The sequence below is a fragment of the Mollisia scopiformis genome, assembly GCF_001500285.1.
Source record: "Mollisia scopiformis unplaced genomic scaffold LY89scaffold_5, whole genome shotgun sequence".
In the NCBI taxonomy this organism is placed as follows: Eukaryota; Fungi; Ascomycota; class Leotiomycetes; order Helotiales; family Mollisiaceae; genus Mollisia; species Mollisia scopiformis.
Window position 1 is genome coordinate 1,165,088 of NW_017263585.1, and position 21,807 is coordinate 1,186,894.

Here is a 21,807-nt window from a genome sequence, read left to right on the forward strand (position 1 = left end):
TATACAGTAGCTCCACGTCTAGGTAGACATCACATAACCCACCCTCTCATTTACCTTAATAAGCTGCGTGATCTGTGTATTGGCGGCAATTCCTATCAAAACCACAGTATGCTTTCACGTGTCACTTGGGATGTTTCGGGGAGCAAGTTTTATGATGTAAAGTCTTCTAGTTCTGTTTAGTATACAAAATCGAAACCCCCGTGCCCGTCCATCTTGCGTCATCTCAAATGTCCATGATAATTTCAATGACGTTTCCAGGACACGGACGCTTTACCGATCTGAAGCTTTACCGACCTGACACTCTACCGGCTTGACGCTTTACCATGGCGAAATGTCCTCAGTCATCTGGATAGCCACTGCAGATTCCACTCTTTTGTTTGCCTTATCAATTGGGGCCACTCCCTTCCAGCTGACACCAATGAATCGAGGTGGCGTATTGTATTTTTTCAACGGGCGCCTGCTTAATGACGAAGCGATCGTACACAGTTCCTCGTATAATTGCGGTAACTCATGATCAAGCACTGGTGTCCTGCCCCATAACTCCTTATCCTGACGTATGTTTTCTATTTGAAGTTTGATGCGGAATATCTTATAATTTGCGCCTCCGGGGTTGTAGAATGTGAGGTTTCGGATGTTTGTCAAACTGCTCGCAGTGTCTACGATGGTGTTTATCTCACTCGTCCGTTGATTATCGACACACAATATAGCGAGACGTCGCATCTTTGAAGAGATTCTCTCGAGGTACACATTTCCAACAAGACTTTGATATTTGAAGACGTCTTCTTCAGCGTAGATGGTATCCAGCTCCCAATTGACGAAAATACCTTTAATTTCCCGATTGTAGTACTCGAGAAAATCGTAACTTCTTTTGCCAACCTCGCGAGACTCTGTGTTGACTTGCATAATCGACAGAGGTTTATCTGACTTTAGGATAAATTCCTCTTGGGGCGTCCTCGGTCTTTTCTCCGTGAGTTGAAGAACGCGTGCCTCCAGCGAGAATTCCCTACGTAACCAATTAATATTACAAAGAATCCACTGAGGAAGCGTATGGTTCCAGGTTTAAACTTCGCACCGTGATAACACAGGATAGAGGACAGGGACGACATACCAGATCTCTAAGCGCAACTCAACTGGAAGCTCAGGGAAGAGAGTGAACTCCGTGAGCGGAACAAAAGCGTTGACGGCAGGAGGTTGGGCAACAGCCAATGTAGCGAGAGCTGCATCGCCCTTTGTTTGACTTGGAATTTGCATTTCCGAGAGAGCGCAAGATGGATGATTGGAATGACGAAGTTGAATGGAAGAAATCCCTCTATCGCACGCGCAATCTTCAGAAGAGGTTGTGCAGCGAGAGACGTGGCTGGAAGATTGCGGAATGAATGGATCAACGACCTCCGACAAAGCGAATGGCTGAAGAAGTCGAGGTCAATTTGCGAAGTGTATGAAGTTGGGGGAAGATCAGAAGCAAAGAAAGATCCTAGTGGTAAAGAAATTCCTCGCTTATTCTCTACTAGCGCACTGCTTGTCACGTGTACCCCTGAATGTCCCACCTTTTTTGAGATGTTTGCCCTCTTCCTAGCGTTGTATTGAAGTTAAGACAATGAATCACATCGATGGACTTTCAAGGGAACTTTCCGGCTATGAGATGATAGGAGGGGTATTGAAACTGGGACTATTCACATATTCAAGAGTATGATTACAACTGCCACCATATGGCTCTTTGCCAGTTTATGGGCCATCACTACAATTTTGAATGTCAGGAAGCACAACCACAGTATTATATCTGAAAGGAAGTCTAGAGTACACTGTCAATTCTCAGTCGGTGCTCACAGCGATCTATATCTCAAAGGACCCAATATCACCCAAGAGGACGAAGCGAAGCTGTCATCACCCCGTTCATGCACAAGAGACAAGGTAGTTGTCCTATGTCCTCGAACTAACATATAATTGTGCTATATGAGCTCAAGATAACGAAGACTTTCCAAGCTCTGCCGAATCTCAAAGACGGAGCAATGACACCTCGGTCCCCAAATGTTTCTGCGCCATAACAACAATCCACAACACCCAGTTTTCCTCAATCCAGAATGTCTTGAGAACCCGAGTTATATATTTCGGAACGTTGATCCCCTTTCCATGTCAGCTTACTAACATAACCAGTGAAGGCCAACCACTCCAAAAGCACCGTTTTTCAAGTTTCTGCACCCATGGTTCAGTTGACTAGCACTATATTCCCGACTCACGTTAATAAATTATCAGTGGTCGGAAGTTGAGCACTTACGTATTAATTCTGAATGTCAACCAGAATCTCAGTGTTGTTCTTGAATTGAACATCCAAGTCTGGAAGTTTCCCTCCTTCCTCCACTCCAAGGTAGCCTTCCAGCAGCCGACGAGTTATGTCCTTCTCCAATCGTTTACGGCGTCCATAGCTAAGTTTGACTCCAGAGCGGTATGTTTGACATGGGAGTACCAACTTCTTCAAAGCGCCAAACTTTATCAGGTCATCATGAGTGCCGGCCGATCCGTGTCGAAACTCTCCCATAAACACCAGCTGTTGAAGTCGATCGGAGGCTGGACCGACTTGCTTCGACTCCGGCAGAAAGTCAATGAGCATGGCACGGAACAGGACCAAAGTATGGTCAGTCCTAAAGAACACGGTATTCCATTCGGAAATCGATGTATTTCGGCTTGGCGTTGAGGTCGAACTCATTCATAGGACGGATGAGGCAATAGTTCCGGAGGAACACACTTCTCGACTCTTGGGATACTCGTGAGATGACTGGGATCTTAGCCTTAATGCGGAGAAAATCTGGACCAGCATAAGAGCTACCTTAGACATCGATGTTGCGCGCTTCTGCCGCAAACTCCTCTATGACCGCAATCATCGAATCAGCATATCTCTTAAATTTCCAAGGATAGATATTCATATCTCAAGAAAACGCCCAGCATAAACCTGGAATGCAACTCCACAGACGAGAAGGGAAGGCACGTGTTCTCCATAAAGTTGAGACTTACAAATGATGTAGCGCAATTCGATGGGCAGGTCTCCAAATTTAGGAAATGCGACCACACAGGCGAGTGCTTTACCACTAGAACGATCAAGGCCTGCAACTTGCGTAGATTTGGAAGACATTGTTAGGAAGAGGTGGCAATGTTCTTGTTGTTCGTATGTGTTGAGGAGTGTTTGAGGTAACTGATTGTCCCTGCGCAAGTAATATTGAAATCTGCAGGGATTGATTGATATCTCTTTCAATGTTAATCGAAGAGATTGATTTGTCGAGAGACGTTAGTCTTTGCGATGTTGGACATGCAGATGGTCGAGCATGGGAAGAAGGAAAGCGGAAGTGGTTTCCACAAAGGATAGGTATCATGGGCGCAACTGCAAATACCCATGTGACCCGGTGCTAGTGCTCCGCATTGCTCCGCATGGTGCTCGCTTAATCCTTCGGATGAATACACCAATCAAGACAATAGCGCCTACTTATTCATGAGAGCAGCTCAAAGGATCTTTTGACGGACACTTGGGGTGGATACTAAGAAGGGTCATTTATAGCCTTGTTAGAACGCTCATAGGACTAAAAGTGATTGATGCTTTAAGTCTTACTCCTCATTATACTATAAATTGTATTAATCTTAATCCTTACTACTTAAATAAATAAGAAGAAAAAAAGAAACAAAAGCCTCCTTCTTGTTTTGCATCGATGTATAGGTTGGGCATCAGGGTTCAGAAAACCACCACCATAGCACTATTGATCCACAACCGCAGTCAAAGAAGCAAGAGAAGTCGCCGAACCAGCACTGTATCATAAGACTAATTTCATTCATAAAGCACATTACCAAAATAGTGGTTCAATTTGATGGAAATCTGATCTTCAATTATCTATCAGTCGCATGAATGTGCTCTACACATGCCTCTGTGAAGCATCCTGCATTTGCCTGTTCATCCCCTGTTCCAGCCCAGCTCAGCTGCGGCACAACATCCCGGAAAATTGACCAAAAGCACAGATCCTACAATATTTCACGAGCTGTCCTAGATCAGTGTCTAGCTCAAAGTGAGAAGAGATTATACTGCTTCACAGATTCTCCATCTCCTCGGTTGAAATCCACTCTAGAGCAGGCCTTTGGAACGCGGGGCCACAATTGCTCCAAAAGCACTCTAGCGAGCGTTGATTAAGCCTGTCTACAGAGGAAGAGAAATCATTCGCCGTCTGAAGTATCAATCTTTCAAGAACGGTGAATTTAGAAATCGACCACAAAGTACCTGTCAAGTACCACATCGCCTTCCTAGAGACAGCCATGTTGACCAAAACCTCTCTGAGTGGATCTCTTCCACCGTAGATCAGTACTCGCAAGTCCTCTTCATCTTCAAAGTACAACAAGTCCACTTCTAAGTTAATCATCAGTGGTTTCATGAACATCCGATTCGAGTAGGTAGTGTAATTTTTCATCATCTCTTGGAATGCTTCCTTGTTAGCAAGAAGTGCATTGGGTTGGCTGATAAATCGCACCACTGGTATCTCAGACCGGACTTTCAGTGCTCGTACTCTGATCACGCGCTGATGTTGACTGGCATATTTCCTATTGTAGTTAGCATGTGCAAGACGCGATTGTCTCCAGAGACATACCAGATTATGAGGCGTAGCTCAATTGGGAGCTTTGGAAAGTACTTGAAAGTCGACGAGAGTGCCGTTTCAGCCATTGAAGTGTCTCTCGGCATTGTTGATGTATTGCATTGGTCTATTTCCATCGCTGCTATGCTTTCGATGTTGATATTCTGATCTTTTGATGTTGCGCGCGCGAATGATGCGGAGTTTTTCATGAAGGAATATGTTAATGTCTTCATAGAGCTGGAAATCTGGGTGAATTGGACTACTTGAGAACGCTAAACGAGTACCAGGCCTCAAGAACGTCCCAAAGAGAGCTTAGCGTACAAAACTTCCAAATTCGTAAGGCGCTAATAAGGCGGATAAAAACCAAAAGGTAAAAGGATATCATAGATAACAGTAAAAAAAGAAGCTTCGAAACCCTCTGATGAGAATTTCACCGCTGTGAACTTTTACCTTTACACTATGCTTCGACTAGATCTGGGATGATATCCGGGCTTTCGATACGTCTCTGGCTTAGTAGAGTAGACTTGCAGATCACCTGGTGTCTGGAAGTCGTAGGGGGGGGGATTGCATATTCATATGATTTCTCGCAATCAAAAAGCAGGCTCCCAGCACACAAATTCACTTACACAGCAGGCTCCATTCACCAACGAGCGGTATCATAAAGCCTTGACAGGCTTCGGGCTCGATAGACAAGTATAAAATCTCCAACTTCAACCGAAAGAAACAGAGATTATCCAAACATTGACGAAGTTCTGCCCATGGGTTTTGTGGATCGGGTCCCTGTTGACGTCTGTCAGCTTGGATAGCTTGAGACCGGGACAGTTGCTTGTCAAACTACGTTTCGAGCATACTCCGATGCTTTCACTGTTCAGATCCGAAGATTGACAGCAACATGCTTTTGACAACAGATTTCATAATGAAAGTATTATTAAGATTCGAAGGCACTTTTAAAGCTCTAAATCAAATCACAAGGGCCCTTTCTATCTATACTGTATTGCGATATCATTTTTACTAGTTATCCACATTGCGAACCTGTTTTCCGCGTGCCTGGGCAATAAAACCGGGAATCTTGTAAAATAAAGCGAAACAATTTATACCCCACTACTTGCAACAAGTTCCGGTGGATGGGTGTTTGAGAGAGACTAGGCTTTAAGTGAATCCCCTTACCCCTCTGGAAGCAGTTGTCGACTGGTAATAAAATTGAATTCCTGTAAGTACTAAACAGTATGACTTAGAAAAAATGCAAATACAGTATACAATATTTAAGTTCCTGAAAGGCTCCAATTTGCTAGATCTTTACTAAATTACAAGTAACAACTTACCGTAGTGCAGTTGGGTAACTGTAAAGGCGACCGAGGAGAAGCTGACAACAACAAAAAGGCCAACAGTAACATCTTTCGCTTTCCGCAGCTTACTATTAGTGAAGTCATATATTATCTCCTTTGCTGGCGTTAGACACAAGGACAATGACTGCTTAAAAAGCCGAAGCAAAAGACTTCCACGCTTCTGCAGGGGCTATGCGATCTTCAGCTTCGATATCAAAGATATTGAAGGAACTCAGTGCGGAGATAATTGTCTTAACACTAGTCCAAAAATTGACTCGAACTTGGAAATCAGAGCATGGTAACTCACTTTGCATGTAATTTAATATAGGTGAGTGGAGACCCGGCGCACAAAATGAAGTCGACGAGGCGTAACCTCAGTCTAGAACACTGAAGCCTCGATATTAGGGGGGCCTCTTCCCCTCCTCAAACCCCCCTGAGTAAGATTGGCGTAACCTCCTGAAGTAATAAGTATTGATTTGAAGGCTAGGAAAAATATTGCTTTGGGCTTGAAAGGAGTCCGAAGGGTATGCTTTCATGGAAGCAGTTGACGAGAGCATACACAACTAGAGAAATCGGGTCCAACTTGGCTTGCAGGCTGCAGCCGCACACGGAAAAATTGTTCACACGATGGTTTTGGGTGCTTTATATATCCCTGCTCCGGTGAGAAAGACTCAATTTGGGCTACGTAAAGGTAGATGAATCCACAAACCCACCAAAAAAGAAAGATCTTGTGAGTTTATTAAAATGAATTTTTTGACCGCAGAATCGTTTGACTTGAAGCAAGATATATAAATACCCCCCTCACCGCCTTCCTTTCTCTGGATCCGCAGAACAAGGCAGAGAAGAAGCAGCCAGAGAGCGTCTCCCTGACCCTGACCACATGAGCTGAGTGCTAGCTTGTGTGGATCTCTTGTTTTCTGTGAAAAGTGCATGTCGTGCTATTTGTTTACGTGGCGCTAGCGTATTGCTTTGTCGATGTATTGCTATAAGTGTTTTTGCTATCATGGCTTTCGATTTTATTGTGGAGTTTATTATTATTAAATAATCAATAATTATTAATAAATATTACTATTGTCGTTATTTGAATAAATAAATAGTTTTTTTTATTAATTCTTTTTATTATTAAACTTTTATTTATTATTAATTTTTTTATTTATTATAATTAAATATTATTATTGTTAATATTTATTAATTTCTTTTTAATATTAGATACAAAATTGAATTTTATAAATATAGCTTAAGCTCGGCTATTTATTATACACTAAAGTAATTTTTATATAAAGAGTCTAAGTTTGGGTCCGGGCTACTCTCGGTGCTTAAAGTATGTGTTGAATAATAAGTAAGTTAAGAGAAGATGAAGGGTCGTATTTATTGTTCTTACTAGCGTTCTTTACTAAATAAAGTCGAGCTAAGACTTGATTTTAAATAATTATAAAAAGTGAATTAATGCTGTTGAGTAGTCCGGGTGAAAACTATAGTTTAATGTCAAACTTTTATCTTTATAATTTTTATATCCTATGAAATAACTCGAATAAATTGTTTCACTTGTCGATGAAAGTTGACAATAGTCAAATTATTAGCAGCAATTAGTTGGGATGACACAAAGTTCTTCGATGTGTGGTTGAAGATTCTTTTTAGCTAGACAAGGAACAGGGTCTCGATAATCTTTCTAGATAGAAACTCGTTATATCAATTTCAATGCGGCTCCACGACTGGTGATATTGGAGTCTGACTGGCGCGATTCTTAGTAGTATGAAGAAGGAAAATATTGTAGGAGAGGACGTCTATTTATACTCCGTACCTGGAGACTTAACCCGGATATTAGCAACAGATAATTTTACGAAAAGCTAAAGTGAATTCAAAATACAATCCAGTTCTCTTATTACCGTGGAGGTGAATACCCCCAAACTTTAGATCAATGAAGAAAAGGAAGGAGTGGTTATTGCCAGCTAGCAAAAGACATGGGTATAAAAAGCCCCATTCCACTCGCCATTCTTCCACAACACAACCAATTCCCTCCAACCTACACAATGTATGCCGAGTTCCATTGTCGTGAAAGGCTGAATAAAATCCTTCTATGATATTTTTCCCGCAGTGAGATTTAAAGGATTTGCAGGTATAGCCTTGAAAGTGCAAGACGAGTTGACAACAAGCTAGTAAATAACAACAAGCTAGCTATTGACAACAGCAACCAAAAGGGTTCCCGTGCCTTGAAGTGGTGATACGTGTCACAGAGCTTTTTTATCAAAAATAAATAGAAATAACGCACATATTCTAAACTAAGCAGGAAGTGCACCGGAAACCCCACCCATAGAAACAAATGACCATGATGTCAAGTCGGTTGAAGATCGTGGTTCTTCGAAAGTGGACGGCTATTTATATAGTCCTCCACCACCAGTTTTCTAAACTTCGAGACTGGTGTTTCAATTCACTTCTATTTGCCTTAGGAATGCTCTTACACATTCACCGCAAACCTTATTCTCCTCACTTCTATCCATAGATTCACGACTATTCCCAGCCTCGCTAAGTCCCATCGATCTCCACCCACCCATGAAGTATATAAACACCACTATCCTCTCTCCCATCTCTGTCATCATTAACCCAACTGAACTCGACTTCATACTCTGGCCCCGTACCTGCTGACACCCGTACTTTACGAGTTATCCATTTTCGCTTCAAATGCCTCACTCACTACTTCACTATCTGTCCATCGAAGTATAGAAGCTCGTAACTTGAGTCGACAACAAAAAGAGAGTTGACAGCGGTTGAGTTCATCTGTACTCTCTATTTTTGAGTACCGAGTATGTATATAACACTCTCCACGTATTGATGATGATTCCTGCTATCCACTTATTCATTTTCAAGTTCGCTCGCACCCAGTGTCATTTCTATCTTAGAGATAGCCTTTGAGAGGATAGAAAGACTGTGTCTAGCGCCCCAGCCGCTGATCGTTGTTAGAGAGAAAGAAAGAAAGCTCGAGAGAAGTCGAGAAGACTGCTTATATACCCCTCCACGACAATTTTTTTTCTTCCAGTTCGACATCAATTCACTTCAATCTGCCCAGAATTAGTGAATCTGCAACTCTTTGAAATCTTCTGAATTGCTCAGCCTTTCTCGCTCGAATTCACCCTGTTCTCTCCATACCTCCCAAAACTTCCCTTAGCCCACCCAGAACTATATAAACACCGAAAATTCCTCCTGGCCCTGAGTAAACATTGAAGAAAAGGGAAAAATGTGGGCCATGGAGTCTGATTCCGCCGGGTTGGGTACATGTTCCGGCGGATCTGCTCCCGGAACATGTTTACGGCGCCTCTTCTATTCTTTGTTAGCAAAGTATAAAGCTCGAGATTTGAGTTGAGAAAGGGGAAATGACAAGACAATGCAAAAATGCTTAGCAACAATGAAATGATTGATAGCAAAAAAGACTCAACATGAACAAGATTTATATTCAAATCTTAGCAAGAAAATTAGAAGAATTATGCTTAAAAATTGATACACGAGTTTTCCATCACGTGTCAGGTTTTTGATGCTTTTGATAGTAGGTAGATATGGAGTGTAAAGAGGGGGGTATTTATAGACCAAAATTGTTCAACAAAGACTCGAAATGGGTTCCTTTTCAGTGAAGTGAATTAGAAACAGACAGAATTGAAAAAAACCCATAAAATTCACTTTTCCCCCTCACCAGTTTCTGGCTTTTCAAATAACTATATAAATACATATCCACCCCACTTTCATAATCTTAATTTACGATGAATTGGCAGTTAGTCTATGAAGCGGACTGTGCCCGTTCACGGTGTTATAATTAATGTTTTTTTTATATTGATCGCCGATTTCCTTCTTTTCGTGTGTTCAAGTATAGAAATACGGAGAAAGTTAATAGCGCGGCAAAAGATAACAACAAATTCCTCGACAACGACAATCACAATAATAACAATAATAATAACAAGCTTTTTACTATTAGCAACCCGTCAACAACAGAACCCGAACAGCCTCGCAGGATTCTCTGTGTGAAGTGCTTGATCATTTACAGTCTTGAAATATAAGGAAGGGAGAGAGGGTATTTATACACAAACCCCTCGACCAGAAACTCAACTCGAGCTTGCTTTTCTGAAGTGAATTAATTAAAATTGCCCAAATCGATGGAGTCGCCGAATTCACTCTATTCCCCCACCTGACCTTCGATAGCGCTGGAAGTATATAAACACCAACCCCTCCCCCTCCTTCTAAAATTCCACAAACCACACCGAGATTCCATACCGTGCAATGGCGGGCTGTACGACATCTCATCTCTCTATTCATATTCTGGCTCTCTTCCATCACCCGGCGCTCTGAGCTACCGGGTTCTTGGTAAGTTCAAAAATAGAAAGTAGTAAATATTGCGACAACAAGCAAAATCATGATAACAATAAACTTCTTAGCAGGAAGAACTTCTCAATAACAATAAACTGCTTCATAACAAGAAGCTTCATAACAAGAACAAAATATTTAGCAACAGCAAAGTTCTTGGGAATAATATAATACTTTCCATAAAAACAACAAGCCCCGAATTCGAAGCTCGGAGACTGAGATGCTGGGAAATTGTTCTTACACATCCAGGCGCCGGGCCACCAGGGCGCTCCTCAAGTGTCAGAGTTGAATCTTGATAGTCTCGACTATCACTGCTTGTACAGCTTCTTCGGTTTGGAGGGGGAGAGGGTATTTATAGACAAGAATCCTTGAGCAGAGGCTGAGCTCGAGCTTGCTTCTTTGAGGTGAATTAATTTGGAGTGAATTGGATGAAGTTTATGACTACCTGATTGTAGTTCCCTTGGTGAGGTGAATTGAATCGGAGTGAATTGAAAGTAGCCTGTGGACCACCTGGCTAGAATTCACTGAAATCAAAAACCGGAAGGACAAAGGAATATTCTATTCTATGTGATGTAGCAAACTCCAAATGCGCTCTATGGTATCATAGGTATCATCCCAAACTCCCCAAAGCAAATGCAAAGCAAATCCATCCATCTAATAATGCCTCCTTCTCCTCAACCTACAACATCCAAACACTGACAATCACCCACGTCCCCCTCCCTCCCCATCCCACTCAACAAACTCGGACACCTCGCCGCAACCCCCGCATCCGTCCCACACTGCATCAACAACCCCCAGATCCTCTCAACCGTAAACCCAAAATACGGATTAGACGGACTATCATCCTCCCCCGCATCACCGAATCCACCTAACGCGAGCATAGTCGCATTATGCGCCCAGCCATCCTTACTCGTAATCGCGTCCAGTAAACCCTGATAATTTCTCTTCGCAATCCCACGAATGCGCTTCGCAGACGCGATGAACTGGCCTTTATACGAGAGGGTTATTTGTTGAGTACTTTCGCAAGAAGCACCGTAGATCTTCTCGTAGAGTGTAGGGACGACGTTCCACTTATCTTCCCAGCCCCAGCGATCACTGCAGGAGCCGCATGGACATGTGACGCCTGTGAAGCCGAGGCTGAGCATCCCGGTTTGGGGCACGAGGTAGGAGTTGATGTGGGGGATTAGCTCGCGCATGTTGTGGGCGTGGGCTTGGATGAACATTGTTTTTTCGGCGAGGGTGTCCCAGTTTGAGACGATGTGGTGGAGGTACGTTCCTCCTTCGCGGCCTGTGTTGGGAAGTCGGCGGACTGTGTTGGCTCCTGTTTCGCGTTTGATGAGGTCGAGGTCAGATGCTTTGTCTTTGGTGTAAATGATGACTTGGATATCGGAAAAGGTACTGAGGTACTTTGTGGCCTTCAATTTGTCGACCATAAATCTTATGGATGAGGGAGATTCTTGGTACATACTGATGACGATATCAAATTGAGATTGTGGATGATACGAGAGGTCGAGAGTGGTAGGGAGACTAGCTGGAAGAGCATCGATGGATGCAGATGAGAGACAGGAAAGGCTCCAGGAAATAAGAATGATGATGGTGAGGAGACCTCCAGATGTCAGAATTCGGCTTGGTTTTCGAGGTTCGTGGAAATCTTTCTCGAGCGGCTTGCTGAATCGTTGCTGAGTGCTGTCCATGCACTGGACAACGAAGTTGTGGATTTGATCGCCTCCTGCTAGCCAAGCTGCTGCAACTAAAAAGGAGCCGATTTGAAACCAAGATATGTATGTAGGATGCCAGTATACTGATACGGTACCAACCAACACGCTGGAAACCAAAGGGGCTAAAAGCTGTGAGAGTTGGATTGGAATATTCGAGAATTGCAGCTGAGAGTCGAACGAAATGGGTGTATATGCCACGACAGAGGTTCCAGAGAGAGCTGTGCCAACGATAGAAACAATATTGACAGCCATCAAAGCCTTCGTAGGGGTATCAAGAGGATCCAAGAGATGGATATGCTCAATCCGATATGCAGCAACTCCACTGAATAACAAACCAAACAAAAGAGTCATGACAACGAATCCGTGCTGAGCTTTGAGTCGCGACTCCAACGCAAGTTCAAAACCACTTCCCTCTAAGCCGATAACGTAACAGGCTCGAGAGAGTCCCGTGAGCAGAATGCCAGTCGGACCCCATATCAAGCCAGAAACCGTGAGACGATATTCGTTATATAAGACGACGGCTGATGCGACAGTAACCAGAACAGCTTCCCAGGGTAGCCATTTCCGTGATCGTGAGGGAGAACAGCATATGAATGGTACGACGGATTCTGCAGCATACGCAAGAGGCTACTATTTGTCAGAGGAATCATTAAAAAGTATGATGGTACTCACAAACAGCATGACTATGACTGGCAGACTTGGCATATGCAACAGACCTTCCAACAACATTGGAAACGATGCTGCAGCTGCCAAAGAAGCGGGTACCATCATTGCACAATACCTGTTCAACAGGTCTTTCCTACTCAATTGCTTCAAACCCCATTGTGTGCCGCCAATATTACTCCACGCGGTGAGTAGTTGTAGGAAAATAAAGGCAGCGAAAGTCGCAGTGAAGGATCGAAAGGCAATCGTGAGGGCTATTCGAGGTTAGGAAGGTTCAGAGGGTTTATGCTGTCAACGTACGGTAATCTGGTAAGGTTAGCAGAGTCAATGAAGACTGAGACGGCAAGACTTACGGTAGGCATGAGTGAACATCAGTCGCTTCGTCGTTATCAAAGCTGTGGCAGAACATATTGTCCATATACTACAACATTGACTGCTTAGTGAATGTTGATGCGGGGTAGACCAATTGATACTTACAAAGGCCTGCAGAGAGAATCTGTCCATTGCGATGGTACTACCTTCTCCCCTAAGATCTCTCGAGTATCAGCATCCCCACATTCGATATCCTGAGTGCTCAAGGGTATGAAATCGCACTGAGGGGTCGAGCCAAACATCATTCATGGCCGTTGTCGAATGGGAAGCACAAAACGAGAATCCCGGATTGAAAGACATCTCGAAGTCGAAGTCATGACCGTCTGTCCAGAATAAAAAGCTGCAAGGTCCCTTGGTCTCCACTGCGGTGTCACTGCTGCTGTGTTGTGTTGCGTAACTTGATCGCGGTGTCGGAAGTTGTATGTGATCAGCCTTGCATCGTTACAAACGCGTCCGGGATATCTGAGCCACTGTAACCACGCACCAGGGTGGGATTACAGGGGCCAGCGGGGAATTGCTGGTAGCGAGGGCGCTAAATAACGCCTTCCCGCAGTGTTGGAGTGGGGTGCCAAGGCGAGGAAGAAAATATACGTAATCAGAGACATAATCAAGATGTATTCAAGACATCTTCAGAGACATTACTGACTGGAGAATTACAGCTTCGAACAACGACGCACAGCAGAAGGGCAAACAATGGTTGGCTACATTAAATAACGCCTTCCTATTTCGAGCCAAGTCTTTACCCCTATTCCAACCTCTTCTCTCCATCAAACAATCCTGCCCAGTTCCTTTCCTATCGCCCAGGTGTTATTACTTTTCTCAAATCCTACGATATTCCAACTCGACCGTGCATTTACCCTTCGTATCAACCTGGGTTCCAAGATGTCCCAAGCGACCAAGCGCCGACCGGCAGTGCTCAAGCGACCCAGCAAATCAGTCGAGCGTTTTAATCCCTGATCGTCCAACTTCCTCCATTTTTCAGCATTCACTGCCGCAATTTCTTCCATCCTCCAAGTCTTCAATCTGTAAAGTCAGCCTCATCTTACCCGTGAAGTCATAATTGCTTTACTGTGATCAAATCCGCTCACGAAAGTGGACGTCTTCTTGACCAAAAACTGCATGTTTCATCTTTCAAACATGCATTTCTGGGTACACCTAGAAATGTCACTATGCAACACGAATCAGTCCACATCGCAAGCCACGACGCAAGCAATGCGGTCTACCAACGTTAGGTGGAGGTTTCAATATGCATTTTTCTATTTTTGCGTCGTGGCGTTTGTTGTGTTGTAAATCTTTTGCAAGTCATCTCCCGCGGCAGGTTCCCACTGACTTTCGGATCACAGCTGCATGTTGCCTACTTTCAACGTGCGGAGCGGCTCTGGGTATCTTTGTTCTGGATTCATGGACGCTGGAGAAGGTCGTTTCCTGTTTTGTCAGAAGGAAATACAATATACTGGGCCTCCTTCCTGATTAGCCCCTGCTGTTCTAGAGCTGTACTTACACCCATGCATTCTTTCCAATCAACGGGGAAAGTACGAGTGTACCACAAGACTTGTGTCCTTTGCACCCGATAACTGTTAGCTGCTGAAGAACAAAAGAAGCTGCCAAAATTAGCCTATTCGGAACTTCAGCAGAGTTCAACTCCCAAACAAGATGTCTACTCTCGCTCTGGCCCTTTTTCACATCATCTCATGATATCATACCAAAAATCTCCTCGAGTCATTTATTTTGAACTCCTGCAAGGGCAGAAAAGGAATCTAAAGACCAACAGCCGTTCAAGCAGGTAACCGTACATTCTTTTTGCTAGCTTTCATCCTTCGTAAAACATACTCTAGAGTCTCTTCTATTCTGATGTAAAGATCGTCTGCAAATTCATGTTGTCTTCAATTATCAGTCCTCTTTCGAGCCAGCTAGTGGGAATTCCGTCATCGCTCATTAAAGATTTCAGTAAACCGTACTCGTGTTTCGTGGAAATCAATATCCCCGCACTCTCTTTCTCTGTTCCAAATTGTTTTCCTTCACCACATCACGTGACCCCATCCATACCTCCCGAGGTCGTTTGCCTTCTTCTCCTTCTCTACAGATGCCAAGAAACGCCAAGACACTTGATACCGTAAACCTCCCTTTCTTTATACCTCCCTCTCCATCTGATGTCAATCACACGCCAAACTCGGCAATCTGCACGGGACCCACCTTTCTTTCCATCGGTTACGCGGCCACGGCGACACGATGACAAAGCATTGGATGGGAACGACATTTGAGACGTAGGGGTGGATGGCGATCGCCGGTGCTTCGGGACCGATGTGAAGGGGGATGGTGTGTGAGGTGGTGGTGTGGGGGGGTAAGAGTGCTGGGGTTGGGAGGGAGATTTTCGCTGTTTGGTAGAGAGAGAATGTCCTTCGTTCTGAGGATTATTTTTATGATTCCCATGTTTATCCAAAGGTTAGACATTGTGGTGGTTTTCGAGGAGTGTAAGTAAGAGGAATGTAGCATTCGCGCAGCACTTTTCATCTTCTTGAAGCTTTTTCTTCAGACACACATTCAATTCTTGGTACACAAACTAAATGTCTCTTGAACTCACCCCATTTTCTTCATTCTTATGTCTCGCATCCAAAACCCACATTCATCTCCCTCCATAAAGTCACAATGTACCTCGATCCTATCCCACATATCCCTCTCAAACCTCCTCCCTCATCCTCCCTCTTTGTCTTATTTCCCCTCTTCTCCAATATCATACAGTACTACTAAACTCTCCTCGCTCCCTCATCAACTTTCCTACCCTGCCCTTTCCCATCTCCCCTCTCACACAGCACATTCTCACAACCCACATACACAGCACACATTAATTGATCTAAGTTGTAGCACGGCTAAGAGACAAGGCGAGGCCGGTCCGGCGGGTGTATTTCAGGAAAAGGACACATTGACATTGATGTGTTGAACTCGAGAAAGCGTTGTGGCTTTTATAGACTGAGAGAAGACGGAATGAGGGTTGGTGTGTAGATTTTGGGTCATGAATGGGTTTGGGTGGTGGATGGGGCTTTGAGGAGTTCTTGGTGTGGTGTGGTGAATTTGTTGTGACTGGTTCAGGGGTGGATTAAAGAGTGAATCTTTGGGTGGAAGGGTTTTGAAGGGCGTGAAGGGGGAGGTAGTAGAGTAGAAGTGAATGACAAGTTCTAGGCTGGCAGGCTGTGGAGCTCATGGGTATATAAATCCCTAGCTACCTCTGAGATTAGGAATTATAGTTACACGGCTGGTCTCATACCTACACACCGGGCCCGAGTGGGCTCTTGTTTGGCTTCGTTGGTAGTACCCGTCACATTCAACACGCCACAGTCTCTTTTCAAATCATTCTCATAGCTGGAACTCTTGCTCTAACATAACTCGCTTAACCTTCAATTCCACTGCTGTTGTTAACTCTCGAATTGTTGTCAAGTCTTCTCAAAGTATCCATGTAGCATTCTTTAGCCTTGTCTCCTCAAAGTTTCGAAATTTCCCAAAGAAGTATTATTTGTCAAAGCAGGAGGTTGCCGGGACCCTATGCCATGCCGAGGTTTATTCTCTTTTTATTGCTGGAAATCTGCAGAGATCGACCTGGGCAGTCTTTTTATACGTCAATCCACAACTATACCTCGTAAACTTTCAACAACTAGTATTCACCCGCGCGTTTTAGGTAGATTCTAGGTTTAGTGAATGAAATCCACAGTCATCAAGCTGTGGCCTTAGTATCTTGAGTGCAGTTAGAGCTCTATAAATACTCGCCGAATTCTCGACTCTGAATCTCAAACACAAACGATCGAGTACCAAGATCCAAGTGGGTGTGCCGGTGCCCGAAGCTTGTCGAATCGGACCATTGTACGCTCGTCTTGTAAGAAGCTGACATTAAAGTCTTTAATCTGACATTTTCAATGTTAAGATATCTGATTGAACTCTACTCCAACGTTTAGAAGACAGATTCTTGACATCAAACTTTCACTTTCATTCAAATTATTGTTGTCAATCCTCAAAAGCAACGATTGCTGTCAACTCCAATTACTTGCTCTCAAGTCCATTAATCACCTGCTATTATATTTCCTGAAAATACATAATTTCTTTCTCCTGATAATACTTTCCAGCAAAATCTCACAAGCCGGCCCATCATTGGCACTCCCGGGCGCGGCCGCGCCATGTCGCAGAAGATGTAATAATCGATTGTTGTTGCAAAGTTCGCAGGATCGTCCAAGATCCTGGTTTTTATGGTCGGTCAGTTCTGCTCCGCAACTCCGACCCTCTTCGTCTAGAATAAAGACTTAAATTCACTCTTTTATCGGCATCTGCGGCTGCCGTCTATTCTCGTGCATAAGCCTTGTATTCACTATTCACTACATCTGTCACAGTGCTGGTTTCAGTCCTATCACGTGACAACTCACCGCCTGGCAGAATCCTGTATATAAGCACTCCTGAGAGCTGTCCTCAGCTCTTCACCTTAGTATTCTAAGAATGGATCACCTCTTGCATCTCAACCTGATCTGGTCTGTCACATTCCCGAGCTTTAAGCCTAATAGGGCTTAGCTCCTCACCTAACATCCCTTTACTTCTGACATATATATGTATATAGATCTCTCCTCTTTTCTTTTCTTCTCTCTTTAGCTTTAGATTCTAAATAAATAGCCCGACGTTGCGTCGCTACCTTATACTATCGTTATAATGTAGAGGGGGTAAGAACATGAACCAGCAGTACGCGAAAACAACCAAAACAACAACAAGTAGGCACTGCGCGAAGCAGACCACTATTCGCAGTAGTAGAATAGGTTTAAAACATCATAAAAAGCATTCGAAAGCATATCACTGTAAAAACTAAGAGTGGGAGAAGAGTTATTGTTATTCTAAGAGTGCGCGACCACAATATATAGGAAGCGTCACATGATAAACTAGACCCAGTTGAGTATAGTGCTAGGGAAGACTAGCGTTCCCGGGCTGGCCTCCTCCTCAACCACACGTGCCGGTCAGCGCCAAAAGGACCAAAAAGAGCTAGCCCTGCCACAATAATGCTATTACATATAATTTAATTATTTTACGTTATTTATTTAAAATTATAATTATATTTTTTCGATCCGCGTTTAATTAATATTTCGTATAATTTTAATCGAAAAATATTTTTAAATAAAAATATAATACGATTTTATTTTAAAATAATAAAATTAAATTAAAAAAATCGTATTTTTTCGGCTAAAAAATCGTATAATTCGCTATATTTAATTTTATTTAAATTTTTTTTAAAATAATTTTATATTAATTTAATATAACGACGTAAAAAAAATTAATAATTATTTTTTTTATTAATAATAAAATATAATCGAAAAATATAAATAATAAAACGAATTTACGTTTTATTAAATTTTTTTATAAATATAAAATTTGTCACGGTTATGGAGTCACGTGCCCGCTACGAAATACTCACGTGACCGCTCGCCTGTATATATGCCCTGCCTTCCGGCGCTTCCTTCCTTTCTTTCCTCTTTACCTTTAGATTCTAAGAGATAGCCTAATCGATTCCTCGTCTACGTACTTGAGTCCAACCGTGCTGTCACACTGTGCTTCCAACAGATAGCCTAATCGATTCCTCGTCTACGTACTTAAGTCCAACCGTGCTATCACAAAAATAAACGATTAATTTAAGCGATTCGTAATAATTGTGACAGACCAGATCAGGTTGAGATGCAAGAGGTGATCCATTCTTAGAATACTAAGGTGAAGAGCTGAGGACAGCTCTCAGGAGTGCTTATATACAGGATTCTGCCAGGCGGTGAGTTGTCACGTGATAGGACTGAAACCAGCACTGTGACAATAATTAGCGTTATAATAATTATTGTGACGAGTTGAACCACTCGTCACATGCTACGCACGTGGAATAGGTCCACTAGTGCCCGTATTATGTATAAATAGCCTTCGTCTCCCTCCGGGAGACTCTCTTCTCCTTTCTTTAGCTTAGTATCTTCGAATAGAGCAGTCTACGACGCCTTCATTGTGCTTTCTCGTACGTGCCGTCACAATTATTATTAAAAAAATATATTTAAATATATTAATGTGTAACAATTTCTATTTCCTCCCGTTGACTCTCTTCATTACATTGCCCCTTTGCTAACCTTTCTTTACAGAAATCGCCCCATGAAAGCCTTGTGTACGTTATCATGAATCCTGATTAAGTATTCTCCTTTGGTTATCGCACTGTCGACTCTTAATGCGTCAACTCTCTTTCATCTTATAAACCGCTTGCGGATTTCTTTCTGAGCAACATGACAAAGAGACAACTTAAAGCGGAAGTAGCTTTTACGCATGCTCTTAGGCCGCTTTATTCCTTTTTGCCCACGTATCCACAAAGGACTTTACCTATATAACCCCGGGAAAGTGGTCCTAAATTTTATTGCTACAACTTTACGATCTATCTATAGACTAACGTCTTACTTAATTTCCAATCATGGCTGTTCGAGCATTTATGGCCAAAAGGTGGGGACTCGCTCAAGAGGACCCAATCGACTACGAGGACTACGCTCACCTGGAAAAGCTCTACAAGAATCTTCTGTTGGAACCAGACCGAGAAAATGGTACAGCCGAAGAACCAGCCAATTCCGAAATCATCAAGAGGATCGGCAAATGGTGGAAAAGAGATTGGTCTTTTAATAATCACGAGGTCGATCTGAAAAAGGAAGAATTGTGTTGGTCTTGTGGCTGGACGCAGTATGATGAGCTTTTTGCCAGTTACGGATCACGGATTCGAATTCGCCATACCCGTGGTACCCTCGGAATATGGGATGTTGGGTCGCGATGGATGATACGTGATCAGCCGAATGATGCGTCAGTTGGCAACGACTTCATGACTCAAGAGTTTCTTCGCCAACAGCCTGGGCTGAAAACCCCCATCATCAAGGAGATGAGGGTACTTAGTGAGCCAACAGATAAAGTAGTTCTGACATTAATGTCTAGAGTTCAAGGCGTATCGCTCATGGATGTTTGGCTAACTCTTCCTCCGAAAGAAAAGAGAGGTTATGCTGATCAGCTTGGTAAGTGTATCACAGAGTGGAGGAAGTTTACGTCTCCGATCGCTGCGAAGGTCAATGGTGAGCCCATGGATGATTTAATGTTCGGTTTCTGCAAGCGGCGTAGGCCTCCTATGTGTAAGAAAGTTGGGTTTACAAACGAGGAGTGGTTTAAGAATCTTGAACCAGAGCTTCGGACTGGACTATCCTCTATCCATAAGACCAAGGACCCACTCATCATAGAAGAGAAATACCAGGAACTTATAAGAGGGTCTCCAAAGTCGGAGCCCTACGTTCTCACACACGGAGATCTGAATACAAGCAACATCTTGGTAAAGAATGGAAAAATACAGGCGATTATTGACTGGGAAATGGCGGGGTATCTTCCATGGTGGGCGGAACAGTACCTGTCTTCTTGTTTCAGCAATGATCCTCTCATCTCACAACTCATCGATCCGCTGTGGGCCAAGATTGGACAAATGGATAAGGAGACTTTCGGAAAAGAGGTAATAGACGGGTTGTTGCCAGTTAAACATGCTTGGGAGGCAGCTCAGCCTTATGTCCAACACTCAAACAACGATAGCCGATGGCATCGCGCTGCTTTTTGTGGGTGCAAGGACTTTGGCGGGAGGTTCCTGGAGAAAGAAAGAAATTTCGAAGAGCACACCTTGACAGAGACGAAAACTGTTCAAGAGTTCACAGAGGAGGAGTTGGCCCTGTTTTTCGGTGATATTGATTTGGAGGAAAATAAGCTAGCAGAGAAAGTAGATAGTACATAATTCAATCCGATGTGCTGAAGGCCTTAAGATACTGCGAGTGGCAGTGGAGGAAGCTATGAAAGCGGATAAATTTAATCAATATTTGCATTGTGTTCATCCTTTCTGTGGGATATATATTTAAACTTGTAAATTGCATAACATGCTTTAAACTACACTGGGTTTTGAAGTTAGATATTCTTGGGCCACCCAAATCAGGCTCAGAGTATCCCATGTGCTTCATGTGAGAATATCAGGTGACATACGTGGAGTTGAAGACGAGCCTCTACTAGCGTATAAATAGAGTAGAAGAGAAGAGGGTTCTTAGAATCTCTTCTAATCTTGCAATCTTTCTATCAAATCCTAATTCGACCTTGTCGATTAGTACCATCCCTTGGCACTTCAATTTAGTCTAATTGTGATTCTCGAAGATCTCTGTCGACCATTAGATTGGAAGCTTGAAGAAGATCCCGGAACGAAAGCAAATGAGCAAGTCCCAACGTAAGCCTCAAAGAATATGTCTCTGCTATATATATTGATCAGGAAAATTATGATACACAGCACAATGCACGTGAGGAGAGAATAAGATAATGGGTAAAAGGATCTTAAGATAGAATCGTCTAAAGCTCCATTTGAAAAGGAGCTTACGAACATGGGGACAAAAGTCCGTGCGTTCAGGCTGTAGAACCTCGAAATTAAAACTCTTCACATTAGGACTAAACTATCAACAACTCCACCATTATGGATCCTTTTACCACTCCACCTATGTCTCCACGTCTCCCAGGTGCAGAGATCAGAACCAAGCACAAAGAGGGCATACGCCGGCTCTTCAAATTCGCTAAAATAGGCCTGCAACAGCTCCAGGGCTACTACCACCTAGGAGACAGCACAGTTAGGAAGATCCTACTATACGATGTGCCTGAAAGAGCGCGCCCTACACGCACAGGGAGACCCAGAGAATCCCTCAATGAACAGGAGGTTAGAGATATTATTGAGTATATTTGCACCGA

At 43.3% G+C, this 21,807-nt stretch overlaps 5 protein-coding genes across 5 annotated transcripts; 1 reads left to right on the forward strand and 4 right to left on the reverse strand.

The window, feature by feature from the left end:
• Positions 1 to 273: 273 nt before the first annotated feature.
• Positions 274 to 1,251, reverse strand: LY89DRAFT_770526 (uncharacterized protein; the record flags this gene model as incomplete). Its single annotated transcript, XM_018221853.1, has 2 exons — positions 274 to 1,003; positions 1,109 to 1,251. 2 exons carry the CDS (start codon positions 1,249 to 1,251, stop codon positions 319 to 321), a joined length of 828 nt encoding a protein of 275 aa, XP_018075632.1. The 3' UTR covers positions 274 to 318.
• Positions 1,252 to 2,278: 1,027 nt separating this feature from the next.
• Positions 2,279 to 3,127, reverse strand: LY89DRAFT_665718 (uncharacterized protein; the record flags this gene model as incomplete). Its single annotated transcript, XM_018212862.1, has 3 exons — positions 2,279 to 2,639; positions 2,701 to 2,803; positions 3,010 to 3,127. The coding sequence occupies 3 exons, from the start codon at positions 3,125 to 3,127 to the stop codon at positions 2,279 to 2,281; spliced, it is 582 nt and encodes a 193-aa protein (XP_018075633.1).
• Positions 3,128 to 4,067: 940 nt separating this feature from the next.
• On the reverse strand, positions 4,068 to 4,711 carry LY89DRAFT_730066 (uncharacterized protein; the record flags this gene model as incomplete). The annotated part of the gene is made up of 2 exons (XM_018219434.1): positions 4,068 to 4,572; positions 4,620 to 4,711. The coding sequence occupies 2 exons, from the start codon at positions 4,709 to 4,711 to the stop codon at positions 4,068 to 4,070; spliced, it is 597 nt and encodes a 198-aa protein (XP_018075634.1).
• A 6,239-nt stretch (positions 4,712 to 10,950) lies between these two features.
• Positions 10,951 to 14,221, reverse strand: LY89DRAFT_694833 (uncharacterized protein; the record flags this gene model as incomplete). The annotated part of the gene is made up of 2 exons (XM_018216731.1): positions 10,951 to 12,539; positions 14,185 to 14,221. 2 exons carry the CDS (start codon positions 14,219 to 14,221, stop codon positions 10,951 to 10,953), a joined length of 1,626 nt encoding a protein of 541 aa, XP_018075635.1.
• A 5,484-nt stretch (positions 14,222 to 19,705) lies between these two features.
• LY89DRAFT_552705 (uncharacterized protein) lies at positions 19,706 to 20,452 on the forward strand (the record flags this gene model as incomplete). The annotated part of the gene is made up of 1 exon (XM_018208321.1): positions 19,706 to 20,452. A coding segment is annotated over one exon (747 nt), but the record flags the coding sequence as incomplete, so codon positions are not given.
• Between the last annotated feature and the right edge of the window lie 1,355 nt (positions 20,453 to 21,807).